This window comes from Erythranthe guttata, chromosome 10 (genome assembly GCF_056151865.1).
Source record: "Erythranthe guttata isolate IM_541 chromosome 10, IM_541, whole genome shotgun sequence".
NCBI lineage: Eukaryota > Viridiplantae > Streptophyta > Magnoliopsida > Lamiales > Phrymaceae > Erythranthe > Erythranthe guttata.
In genome coordinates this window covers 19,207,571-19,219,715 of record NC_142542.1, presented here as the reverse complement: position 1 = coordinate 19,219,715, position 12,145 = coordinate 19,207,571, and the positions used below count along the sequence as shown (strand labels likewise).

At 36.2% G+C, this 12,145-nt stretch overlaps 3 protein-coding genes across 7 annotated transcripts; all 3 read left to right on the top strand.

The window, feature by feature from the left end:
* Positions 1–14: 14 nt before the first annotated feature.
* Positions 15–2,834, top strand: LOC105949445 (FK506-binding-like protein). 2 transcript variants are annotated; one of them, XM_012972758.2, is made up of 3 exons: positions 15–376; positions 535–620; positions 1,711–2,834. In XM_012972758.2, exons 2-3 carry the CDS (start codon positions 554–556, stop codon positions 2,538–2,540), a joined length of 897 nt encoding a protein of 298 aa, XP_012828212.2. In that variant the 5' UTR covers positions 15–376; positions 535–553; the 3' UTR covers positions 2,541–2,834. The 2 variants fall into 2 exon arrangements, with proteins under 2 accessions (XP_012828212.2, XP_012828211.2); XM_012972757.2 differs by having other exon boundaries at positions 22–376; positions 535–626.
* Positions 2,835–2,850: 16 nt separating this feature from the next.
* LIS (WD-40 repeat family protein / small nuclear ribonucleoprotein Prp4p-like protein) lies at positions 2,851–8,340 on the top strand. Of its 4 annotated transcripts, none has more exons than XR_016033958.1 (7): positions 2,851–3,285; positions 3,810–4,716; positions 5,182–5,635; positions 5,718–5,915; positions 6,002–6,083; positions 6,417–6,677; positions 8,304–8,340. XR_016033958.1 is itself a non-coding variant. In XM_012972686.2 (6 exons), the coding sequence occupies exons 2-6, from the start codon at positions 3,815–3,817 to the stop codon at positions 6,509–6,511; spliced, it is 1,731 nt and encodes a 576-aa protein (XP_012828140.1). In that variant the 5' UTR covers positions 2,851–3,285; positions 3,810–3,814; the 3' UTR covers positions 6,512–6,749. The 4 variants fall into 4 exon arrangements, 2 of the variants coding, with proteins under 2 accessions (XP_012828140.1, XP_012828139.1); XR_016033957.1 differs by having other exon boundaries at positions 3,150–3,285; positions 3,795–4,716; XM_012972686.2 differs by lacking the exon at positions 8,304–8,340 and having other exon boundaries at positions 6,417–6,749.
* Positions 8,341–8,585: 245 nt separating this feature from the next.
* On the top strand, positions 8,586–11,845 carry LOC105949438 (uncharacterized). The gene is made up of 10 exons (XM_012972749.2): positions 8,586–8,970; positions 9,828–9,915; positions 10,020–10,111; positions 10,207–10,325; positions 10,401–10,516; positions 10,609–10,823; positions 10,936–10,996; positions 11,112–11,152; positions 11,264–11,384; positions 11,572–11,845. The coding sequence occupies exons 1-10, from the start codon at positions 8,624–8,626 to the stop codon at positions 11,629–11,631; spliced, it is 1,260 nt and encodes a 419-aa protein (XP_012828203.2). The 5' UTR covers positions 8,586–8,623; the 3' UTR covers positions 11,632–11,845.
* Positions 11,846–12,145: the final 300 nt, after the last annotated feature.

The window sequence follows — 12,145 nt, the reverse complement described above, 5'->3', positions numbered from 1 at the left end:
TTCTTAATCATTTTATATATTAATTTAATTGACCCCTTTTCCTCTCTGCAAAAGCTACGTACCAAGGTTTTTCCCTATTATGATCGTTTTCCCTTTCCCCTAACCACCCCCCTACCCCCCACCCCCACCCCCCACCCCACCCCCACCCCACCCCCGAGTTAATTACAATATATACCCTTCATCGATCACGCGATTCACACCATTTTTAGAGCTATTATCTGCGATTTGTTTCCGTCTGGGGAGAAAAGGAATTTTTGTTTTCCCCTATTTATTGTGGTGCTGGGGTTTCCAGGAACAGTAACTGTGGCGAAAAAAGCTGACTGAAACCAGAAGTTTCTGGATTGTTCGTTGAGGAATTCTCGACGCGAAATCCGAGGTGTTCATCTTATTTCGCTTTTCGTAGTTTTGATTACTGAATTGGTTACTTGGATTTTTTTTTTTTTGTTTTTTAAATTTTTTTTGTGTTTGATTTTTAATTTGCTTATTCTCTGGCGGCTAACTCGAATTTTTATTGGAATTTGTTGATTTTGGAAGGTTTTGGGAGTGTTGATCCATGGAGAATCGGAGGCGCCGGAACTGGGAGAGCAATAGAAGGTCACAGAACAGAAGGCCGCCCCGTGGTTCGTGTAATTTCCTTGATCTCCGATATTAATTCGAAATATTGTTTTCTGTTTTTGTTTTTTTTGTTTGTTTTGGTTTGATATGTCATGTTTGTATGCTGTTAATTAATTTATAGATGCATTTTGTCGATTTATTTGAGGATTATCCGTTTGTGTGAATCTCGTGGTTTAGAATAATGTGGTTTTTCCAGTGGTTTTTTGTTTTCGATGTCCACGCAGCAATTTAAGACTTTGTAGTACTATTTGCTTCTGTTTCAGGCCATGAAATTCTTTGACTATTCGATTATTCGATTATTCGATTGGTGGCAGATTTTTTTTACCTATTTCCTTTTACATGCATTCTAGTTCGACTGCCATTCTTTCTCCCTATCTCTCTCTATTGTGCGACGTTGACATTTTCATTTTGATTGAAATTGGATTTCTTGATACATGATATTCGATACATTGGAAGAGAGGTCTTAAATTCTTGTGGAGCGAGGATACGATTTTCTTTGAACTACTTTCGTGTGTAAGACTGCTGCTTGTTTTATGGCTCAAATTTTAGTTATCATGACTTGAAAAAAGATATGAACTCCATGGATTTTGATTTGTGAAATTTAATTCAAAACGTGTTCAAATGATTTGGTGGATGAAGCGCCTAGTCTGATATGTTATACTTGGATTTGCATGAAACGTGTTCTTTTACACGATTCTATGAAGTTTTTCTTTTTGGAAAGTTCGGTATCGTTATTACCTAAATTTCACAATCTTGCTAGTTGCTGATATTTACTTGTCTTGGGGTGCAGAGAGCTATTTATTGTCGTATCTAAAGATTCGCATAAATAACAAATTGTTGTCATGTTTTTTTTTTTTTTTTTTTTTATCTTCTTGGTCTGTATTTATCATCTTGTCTCGGTACGATTTGGTTATTTATTATTCCATTTATATATTCCTATATCTTCCCACCATTGTATTTCCGGGAAAATAAAAACGTTAATTAGAAATTCAATAATTATAATGATTCTGTGGATTAATTGGCGTAATCGGCTTACTGAATTCTGATGAATTCGATTTCCTTCACCTCCTCAAATTTTCTTGTTACTTCGTGCAGGTAATTGGCAGCCTATTGTGCCTTCATGGGAGAAAGAATTTTGCAGAGTAGTCGGCTCACTGGACTGGGAAACACTTCTGCAAATGAAGAAATTTGTGCACCTCTACGAAAACATACTCAAGTGGGACGACTCTGCGGTCGAAGAGGCATTCTCCAATGCTAAGAAGCGCTTTTGGGCCGAAATAAACGGACTTCCCTGTGACATATCTTTGCCCGATCCTGATCAATATATTGACACAGTTGATTGGGACTCGCAAACTAATTATGTGCCCGATCTTGAATCAGAACCTGTGATTTCTAATCCAGATCAAGAACATGATCCGGTCATTATCTTTGGTGATTCTCTTCTCCCAAACCAAGCATACTCGAGTACAGGCTGGGGTGACGAGGAAGAGAATTTCAAACTTCCCGCTAATTCTTCCTCAGCGAATAACAATGGTGCTGAGTGGGAACAAAACTGGGGCGATTCGTTTGACAACGTGGTTCCAATTGGATGGTCGGGTGATTCTATTAATGCATGCCACTTTGTTAATGAATATGGGTGGAATAATAATGACTGTGGTTGGAATAATGACAGTAATACTAATAATAATAATACGATTCGTGAAGTGGGACCCGCTACTGCGCACAAAGTTGTTAGTAGACAGGTGCCGAGTGGCAGGGCATGGGGAGCTCAAGGGCAGGATCGTCACAGAAATAATAATATATCGAGGAATCAAAAAGCGACACGTGTCGAGCGAGAGAATCCGAGGGAGTGGAATTCGTTTACTTCTTGTGGGCCCGCGAGTCGTAATGCTGCAATAACGGTTGGACAGAAATGGAATCGGTAGAAGAGTTCAAGAGTTGCTACCTGTTTTTGTTTGCTGAATTAAATTCATTCTATTTGTGCCTTTATTAAGTAGGATATACCGTCGCCTAGCTTAGCAAACGTATGTGTATTATATTTCCCCCCGAAATTTTGAGGATAATTTTTGGATATTTGGGGAGAAATTGTACCATATATATAGGGTACATCGTTTTTGTTTGATGTTCGTTCGGAAGTTGAGATGCTCGTTGTTCGTTTTCTGGTACAGGCACTGTTTTTGTGTGGTGTTTTATCATAAATGGCTTAATTTTGGATGCAATTTATATTTTCTTGATTGTTGAGTTTTTTTTTTTTTTTGAAATTTGATTGTTGAGTTTTCATCTTCATGTGTTTGTTGTCTCAATATTTACTACAAATTTTAATTGGGTTTTATTATTAGTTTAATATTTTATAAAATTTTATGAATTATCATACACATATCTCACTCCCAAAGAATAAATTAGAGGTGTTAAGTAATATTTTATTTTATTATTAGTCCCAAACATGAAAATACTTTAATTTTTAAAATATCATGAATTTATGATTATTTACATAATTTTTATTTAATAGTAAAAGAAAAAAACAAATAAAAAATCGTATATTTATTTTTCCTAAACGGAGGAGAAACCACAGAAGGCGGACGGCAAATTAACCTGCCGTCTAATTGGCTGCGCCACCATTTTCTTTCTCAGCTCAACTCTTCAAGCTTTGCTCTTCGTTGCTCTTCATCTGTAAGTACTATTCCCCATTTCCGCACACACCACATACACACACTAAATTGCAATCGTGTGTTGTCTAGTGCTTTCTTTTGTGATTTCTGGACTATTTTTTGCTATCTCATATTTCACGATTTTTGGTGAGTTCACATCAATTGCATGAACAATCACTACAATATATTGCTAGTTGTTTAGTGTGAAGATTTTGGTGTTCAATTTTTAGTGAGGGTTTTGCGATTTAGGGTTTTGTGATTTTGGGGGTTTTGATATATGGAGTTTTCGGATTCGCAAGTTTGGGGATTTTTTAGATGGGATTTAGGTTTCGCGGTTTTGTTGAATGGTTTTCTGGGCAAATTCATGCTTTATAAGTATCCACATTTTGATAATATAAACTCCCTGGAAACATAGTTTGCATTCAGGAAATAAAGTGATTTAATGGAGAATGAAATTAGATATACAAAATGCAGCAAACTATTTTTCGGTGCATGCATTGCATTTACAAATTGTGAATCTAATCATTTCAGGATCTCATTGGTCAGGAATCATGGACATCGATGAGGAAAATACTGTCTCTACCTCCATCGACACCGATGCTTCAGTCCCACTCGACGGTAGCGAAACTGTAGCTTCTGCCATTGATGCTATCTCACTTCAACCAGCCGAACCCATAGTTGCATCCATCAATCCAACTCCGGTCACACCTCCTATGGCCCCAATACCTTCTGTTCCAAGACCATTGGCTCCACTACCTCCCCGTCCACCTGTCACCAGACCATTGGCCCCACAAAACGGAGACTCAAGAACTAGCGACTCCGATCCCGATGAAGACGAAGAGCCAAGAACAAACCGTGCCGCCTCAGGCTCAGCTCAGGAATACGAGATCTCGGAAGAGAGCCAAATTGTTAGGGAGAGGCATGAAAAGGCGGTGCAGGAGCTTCTGATGAAGCGGCGTGCCGCCGCCTTGGCAGTCCCCACCAACGACAATGCTGTCCGATCAAGACTCCGGCGGCTCGGCGAGCCTATAACTTTCTTTGGTGAGAGAGAGATGGAGAGACGCGATCGATTGAGGGCGCTTATGGCGAAGCTCGATGCTGAAGGTAACTTCGAAAGGCTGATGAAAGCTCAGGAGGAGGAGGAAGAAGCTGCTGCCGCCAGTGTGGCGCCTTCGGAACTGGAAGAAGACGTTCAGTATCCGTTTTACACCGAAGGTTCGCAGGGTCTGTTGAGAGCCCGTCGAGAGATTTTGAAGTACTCGATTGTGAAGTCGGCTTTGCGCCTCCATCGTGCGAAGAGGAAACGGGAGGACCCGGATGAGGATTTGGATGCAGAGGTTGATTGGTCTCTTAAACAGGCTGCAAATATGGTCATGGAGTGCAGTGAGATTGGCGATGACCGGCCCCTTTCTGGATGCTCGATTTCATATGATGGAAAGACTCTTGCCACCTGGTAACATCTCTGTTTTATGCACTTGTTGGCTGATTAAACAATTTAAAATGTCTTATTGGTTGTGGCTATACAGTTTATATGTGCATGGTTGGTTTTTTTATGGTTACGAGTTATACTGTCACCTTATGGATATCCCTGTTAGGATATATTACAATAGATGATACTAAACAAAAAAAGCGTTATCGCGTAGTTATTCTCAGCAGTATGAATCTTTTTGGCTGTTGTACATGCAAGGGCCATCCTCAAAATTAAACATAAAGGCTTAATGCGATTTGAGGTCACATCTTCCTATGTTTACCATGAAGTCAGTGATCTCTGCTTTCTTTTACCATAATTTCGGTTTCTTGCAATATGTCTTTATGTAATTCATTTTTTTTCTTTTAGATTTTGTGGTAATGCTTATACTGTTTATCACAACAAATCTGTTCCTCATTTTGCTTCATGACTTTCCTCTTCTTTCCTTAGTTCTTTAAGTGGAGTTGCAAAGCTGTGGAGCATGCCTGAAGTAAAGAAGGTTGCTGCACTAAAGGGGCACACCGAACGAGCTACCGATGTTGCATTCTCTCCCACAAGCAATCATGTAGCTACTGCTTCTGCCGACAAAACTGCAAGACTATGGAATTTGGAAGGATCTGTCCTTAGAACATTCGAGGGCCACCTGGACCGTCTTGCTCGTATTTCATTCCACCCATCAGGTAGATATTTGGGTACAGCTAGTTTCGACAAGACTTGGAGATTATGGGATGTAGAAACCGGTGAGGAGTTGCTTCTCCAAGAAGGTCACAGTAGGAGTATATACGGAGTATCTTTTCATCACGATGGCTCTTTAGCAGCTTCCTGTGGGCTGGATGCTCTTGCTCGTGTGTGGGACCTTAGATCTGGGAAAAGTATTCTTGCTCTGGAAGGCCATGTCAAGCCTGTAAGATTTGCTATTTTTCGACATTATTTATTTTTTAGTCGTTTCTTTTACTATATGTTGTGATATTTTTTTTTTACTTCAGGTTCTTGGTGTTAGCTTTTCTCCGAATGGTTATCATTTAGCTACTGGTGGGGAAGACAACACTTGCAGGATATGGGATTTGAGGAAGAGGAAATCTTTGTACATAATACCTGCTCATTCTAACCTTATTTCTCAAGTCAAATTTGAACCACAGGAGGGTTACTTTTTGGTCACGGCTTCGTATGATATGACTGCTAAGGTTCGCTTATGGTTTCTGAAATGTGTTTGAATTTTTTTTATTTGTTCATTTTTTGTTTATCGTGTTTTTTTTTTCTTTCATGTCAGATCTGGTCTTCGAGAGATTTTAAGCCTGTAAAAACATTGTCTGGCCATGAATCGAAAGTTACATCATTGGATATTGTTGGAGGTCAGTTATCTCTTTAACTTTCAGAAGCAGCTTCTCGTTATTTCAAAATTATGATCTTTGTTCTTCATTATTTCTCCCGATGATTTTCCTCAAATTGGTCTATAGTTTTGTAAGAGACGATGAAATAGGCTTGCATACATCATTGGATGTTTATTCTTAGTTTGTCGTGCCGACTTTTTCTGGGCAGCTACATTCCGAACCGCCGTGATGCTTAGTTATGTTGTTGATTGGACAAACCCTTTTCGTATGTTTTTACGATGGATATGTGCGCTAAACGTATGTAGAACTGGTGATTTTGTTAGCTAACTTTTGTTCTAAATAATGTTTGTGCAGATGGACAAGATATCGTAACTGTTTCGCATGATCGGACAATCAAGATTTGGTCGAGCAGAAAAGCCGAAAAGGAGAATGCAATGGAAGTTGACTGAACCAAGGCATGCATGCAAATTTTGGACTCAGTTAGTTACTTAAGAGTTGTGAGGCTTTTTAGATGGAAAATTTTGAATTTACTTTTATGTAATATCTGTATAACCTGTGTGTATCCATCCATGGAGGAATTAGAAACATTGAGGGTGATACAGATAACTATATTATGTGGCAGGTGTTAAGTGTATATTTTTACACTTAATCACATCTTTTCATTTGAGCTTTTAGTATTATTGATAATTCATGCTTAATGTAGAATTTATTGTGTTTCAGGCACAAATTGAAGAATTTAATAAGTTGTGGGTCAAAACTACAATTTAGAAGAAAAAGTGAACAAAATTGGAGAAGTCAAACGTCCAAGAAGGAAAGACTGCGCAGTAAAGAAACTTCGAAAAGTTACAAGGAAACTGCATTTCCCCAATTTTTCCCACCTTATAAAAGCCATCTCAAGCACTCAATTAGAGGTCCTTTTTTTTATGCAATTTCAAGAACAAAGAAGCAATAACGAAGACGAAGAATTCGAAGAGTCCAAGCTTAGTTTTATCTTCGATAAATTATCATAATTTTATTTTTACTTTAATCATAAGTAGCTAAACCTTGCATTTCTAGGATTTTATTTTGAACCTTATATGGGATTTATGAACCGTTATCCATAATTTTATGCAAGTTTTAATTATGGATTATTTCTTCTACTTGTTTTATTAACTGCTTGAAACTGGCCACTTTATGTGCTTTTTGGTTATTGTTAATTGCATGAATCAGAAGATCGAGTTAATAATTAGAACTTGGATGGAAAAGCATCTGTGGTAATAACATATGAATATAGTTAATCTCTTAGGTACCCATTATTGAGATTTGTGCTTCATGTTGTATTCTAGAATTAATTCCGTAGGAATACAGTAGTTGAATTTAGATTATTAGAATCGTAATACACACGGAAGCGGGTTATGATTAATTAGCATCTCATGTTAGTAATCCGATTTAATAACTTGCATAATTAAAGGAATTGGGGAATTAATAATCACATAGGGGGAGAGTAAAATCATAGGTTTGCTTTCTCTGATTAATATTCGTGTTTAATTGCTTTCTTGCTCTTGCTTGTTTAATTTGTGTTAATTTAATTTAGTTTAATTATTAATCAACATTCGACTGTGTAGGGTCGGCTTGATAATAATTGATAGAATTTAGCGTCTAGCATTAGATAATTAAATATTCTTTGTGGATCAATAGTTGGACTTAAAAATTCATTATATTACTTGTACGATACGTGCACTTGCGTGTAGGTATTACAACCAACAACAACAGGGCACAAAAATAGTCAATGAAGTCAAGGTCTAATCCTAATACTGACCAAAAAATAAATTTAAGTCTATATTAAAGCCCTCATTCAACCTGTACATATCACTATTTTTAGAGCCGTCTAGCAATTACTTGAAATGTTTTAGAAAGATTTTAGGATATTAATTTGTAAGTATTGTAGAAAAAATACTTTAGACAATTATCGTACAACGTAAAATAAATTAAATTAAAAAAGTTATATCAAGATTATCCTCATTATATAAACTAATGAGCATGTTCATTGCACGGTGTCGCATTTAAAAAGGAAATAAAATAATATTTAAATAAATGACGATATAAATTGTAATAAAAATTTATCAGACAATATTAAAATATTTATTATTAAGAAGAAAATAAAAAATAAATTAATTTAAAGAAATAGAATCAGAAGGAAGTCATTACTCATTATCACAACCATGTTTAAAACATGGGACTTGTGGGTTATGGGTCCACCAGATTAGGGTCCTTAAATCGGAAAACTATATTGCTGAAAGGCCCATGTCAGCTAACTAATATATTTTCTGTAATTTAAAAGCAATGAAAAGATATTCTAAATATAATCCGCAGTGCCACGTCAGCTGCCACCACATCTCATGAATCCCACACATGACAAACTGATCATACGTGTCCAAATTCTATTGGCTGAACTGTAAGTCCAAGATCCACGTTTGCATCATATGTGTGTGTATTTACTATTTATAAATATAGAGAGAGAAAACATACTATTTATAAATATAGAGAGAGAAAACAGTACCCGTTTAGAGAGAGAAGCAGCAATGGCAGCTAAGAAGCGAGCTTCAGTAACAGACACCACCACAAAACCCGAACCGGAAAAACCCAAACCCGAAACCAACCAAACGGATCCTCTGATTCGGCCGGCGAAATTCTTCACAATCTCTAAATTCTTCCTCGTATTCTCGATCCCATATTTTTTTTTGATTCTCTCTTACTACAAAATTGAACACGACCTAAAAAAATCGATCTTGATTAATGCGGTGATCAGCTGTGTGGGTTTCTTCATTACAGTGAGCTTGATTCCTGTGGCGTCGAAGTATGTGTCGAGAAGGAATTTATTTGGTTATGATATTAACAAGAAAGGCACTCCTGATGGATCCATCAAAGTGTAAGTTTAATTTCTTAATTAATTAATTAATTTATTTATTTTTCCCCCATTTTTGAGTTTAGGGTATCTGGGATTTCTGAATTTTGAATTGTGGGTTGTGGATTATGTTAATGTTGGGCTGAATTGCATATTCTTGAATTGGATTAATCCTGCATTTTGGGTACATTTCCTACAACTTCATTGTTAGGGTTAGTATCTGAATTTGAATTTTAAATGCCAGTAAAGTAAATCATTCATCTGATTTTTTTGGGGAAATTACGGCCGCCCCATGAGGTGAGGTCAGATTACGAAAAAATCCCTCGTGTTTGGGTAATTAGAATCCCCTCAACTATGAATCTTCATACACGTACACCCTTATGGTGTCAAATTCAACAGAATCTTCTAGATTCTGCGGAATGTTCTCTAGTTTGTACTCGTTTTGTGCTAAGATATACAGATTCTTATGCACCACAATTTGATATTTACAAGCCAAGAAACAATTCATCTTGTTTCAAAATGTGGAGCTAATATGGGGTAAAACGGGTACAAACTGAAAAATATTCATAGTTGACAGGTGGTTGTAATTACCCAAACATGAGTGGTTTTTCCGTAATTTGACCTTACTTCAGGGGTGGCCGTAATTTCGCCTATTTTTTTTTGTGGAGGATTTGGTGTAAAAATAATATATAGAAATTTTTTCCCGGTGCTTCGCCTCAATATAAGTAATTTTAGTGTTGTTACATGAACTTTAGTATTGATGAAAATAGATTGAAAATGGATCTGTTAAATGAGTAATGTAGATCAGATTGAATTTCCTAGTTGAACTTCTGATGGTGGTTTACTTATTTCTAACATGTGATTATATTGACGTTGTGCAGGCCGGAATCTTTGGGTATTGTAGTCGGGATAGTTTTTCTAGTACTTACGATCTTGTTTCAATACTTCAACTTCACCGCCGATTCAAATGTAAGTATCGTGTGCTTTGCTTCTCTTATATCATACATTCTTTATAAATTTTAAAATTCATATAACTTTTTTTTTTTTTTTTTTTTTTTTTTTAAATTCTTAAGTGGCTCGTTGAATACAATGCTGCGCTAGCATCAATTTGCTTCATGATTCTGCTCGGATTCGTGGATGATGTCCTCGACGTACCTTGGAGAGTGTGAGTATTAATTTTTATGTCTTTCTCCATTATTTAAAAATATAAAAATAACATCTTTTATCGGTACTTATTTTTTAATTTGATTTTCAAGACAGGAAATTAGTGCTGCCGTCTATTGCAGCGCTTCCATTGTTGATGGCCTATGCTGGGCATACAACTATCATCATACCAAAGCCACTCGCTCCATATGTTGGATTCGATATTTTAGATTTAGGTAACTAATTTTGCAAATAATATTTATTTATTTATTTCTATTTTTGTTTTTTTTCGTTTAACATGGAATTTACAGGGTGGATATATAAGCTGTATATGGGGCTCTTGGCTGTATTCTGCACTAACTCGATTAACATTCATGCTGGTCTCAACGGGCTCGAAGTTGGACAGACAGTTGTTATTTCTTGTGCTGTAAGAAAACAATATATATAAAAAACCCCGATTGTATTCGTTATTTAAATCTGATTTTACAAGATGAATAATTTGATGAACCGTAAATGCAGATCTTAATACACAATATCGTACAAATTGGAGGGTCGTCCGATTTTGAGTACAAGCAAGCGCATGCATTCTCGATTTACCTTATTCAGCCGTTGTTGGCTACTTCGTTAGCTTTACTTTCGTTTAATTGGTATCCATCTTTGGTTTTTGTCGGTGACACCTACACTTACTTTGCTGGAATGACAATGGCTGTAGCTGGCATTTTAGGCCATTTCAGGTTCGTATTTATCGGGTTTTTTTTTTTTTTTTTAATAATTCTCAAGTATATAAAAAGAATTATGCTTTCGGGTTTTAACTGATTTGTTGATACTTCTGATTCTTTTTCTCAGTGAAACACTTCTGATATTTTTTGCTCCACAAGTTCTCAACTTCTTGCTTTCACTCCCTCAGGTTCTCTCTCTCTCTCTCTCTCTCTCTCTCTCTCACACACACACACACACACACAGACACACACACACACAAAAAAAAAAAAATACGTACAGACTAACACCGATTCAATGTACAGCTGGCTGGTATTATACCTTGTCCACGTCACCGTCTGCCTAGGTAGGTTCATTGGCTACTGCTTTCTGAGGCTCCTCCTGTTATGTAGGAATAAACTTACCTAATAACGACATTAATTTTTATTTCTTAATTTATGTATTTTTTGAATCCCAGGTTCGATCCCAAATCAGGCCTATTAACAGGGACGAATGACGGGACCCTCGTGAACTTATTCTTAAGACAGTTCGGAAGAAAGACAGAGAAGTCGCTATGTATACTATTATTAATTTTCCAGGTAATTAACTAAAAATACTATTATTCTTAAAACTGTTTTCTGCCAATCTTGGTGAACTTACAACGACTATAAAGTTGAACCGATTAACCCTTTTCTACTAAGGCCTCGTTTGGTCGGTAAGATTACCTATGTTGACAACCAAACGATCCCTTAACCAGAAGCATAACTAGATTCCGTTTTGCTGCAGGCCTTATGCTGCGGATTCTGTTTTTTGCTGCGGTGGTTCCTTACAGGTTGGTATAAATGAAGGATTAAATAGATTGTAGCCTTAACTTTGTTGTCGATTTTCCCTCTTTTTTTTTTTTTTTTTTTTTTTTTTTTTTTTTTTTAAAGGTCGAAAGAAGAAATTTTGTTGTGTAGTTAATTATACGAGCAATATTGCCCATCGTTTGAACAATGCAAGTATGCAACTACTATTATCTTGATCCATTTTCTTGTTTATTATTTTTTTCTACTTCTAACATATATTTTTCTCGTTGATGTTCGACTAGTACAATACACTTCGGGTCGGCTCGAAATTGTCGAAAAATTGAGCTGTTATCTGAAGATTTTTATGTATGATTATATTCAAATTTAAATTCTATATATTAATTATCACCGTAATGTATAGAATTTTAATGAAAACGAGTAGTTATTGATAAAAGAAATATTAAATTTATTTAAAAATATAAAATATTGAGAATAAAAAAAAAAATTTGAAAAATTATAACGATAAGCTTTCAAGGATTAAAGATGAACTCCTTCCTCTCATTTTCAATTCT

Bases quoted from the DNA above. Each gene is read 5' to 3' on its own strand.
- LOC105949445 (XM_012972757.2), top strand. From the start codon at position 554: ATGGAGAATCGGAGGCGCCGGAACTGGGAGAGCAATAGAAGGTCACAG. The intron at 627-1,710 runs GTAATTTCCTTG...TACTTCGTGCAG, and splicing joins AAGGCCGCCCCGTGGTTCGT to GTAATTGGCAGCCTATTGTG.
- LIS (XM_012972686.2), top strand. From the start codon at position 3,815: ATGGACATCGATGAGGAAAATACTGTCTCTACCTCCATCGACACCGAT. The intron at 4,717-5,181 runs GTAACATCTCTG...TTCTTTCCTTAG, and splicing joins GGAAAGACTCTTGCCACCTG to TTCTTTAAGTGGAGTTGCAA. The intron at 5,916-6,001 runs GTTCGCTTATGG...CTTTCATGTCAG, and splicing joins CGTATGATATGACTGCTAAG to ATCTGGTCTTCGAGAGATTT.
- LOC105949438 (XM_012972749.2), top strand. From the start codon at position 8,624: ATGGCAGCTAAGAAGCGAGCTTCAGTAACAGACACCACCACAAAACCC. The intron at 10,517-10,608 runs GTAAGAAAACAA...CCGTAAATGCAG, and splicing joins CAGTTGTTATTTCTTGTGCT to ATCTTAATACACAATATCGT. The intron at 11,385-11,571 runs GTAATTAACTAA...GTTTTGCTGCAG, and splicing joins TACTATTATTAATTTTCCAG to GCCTTATGCTGCGGATTCTG.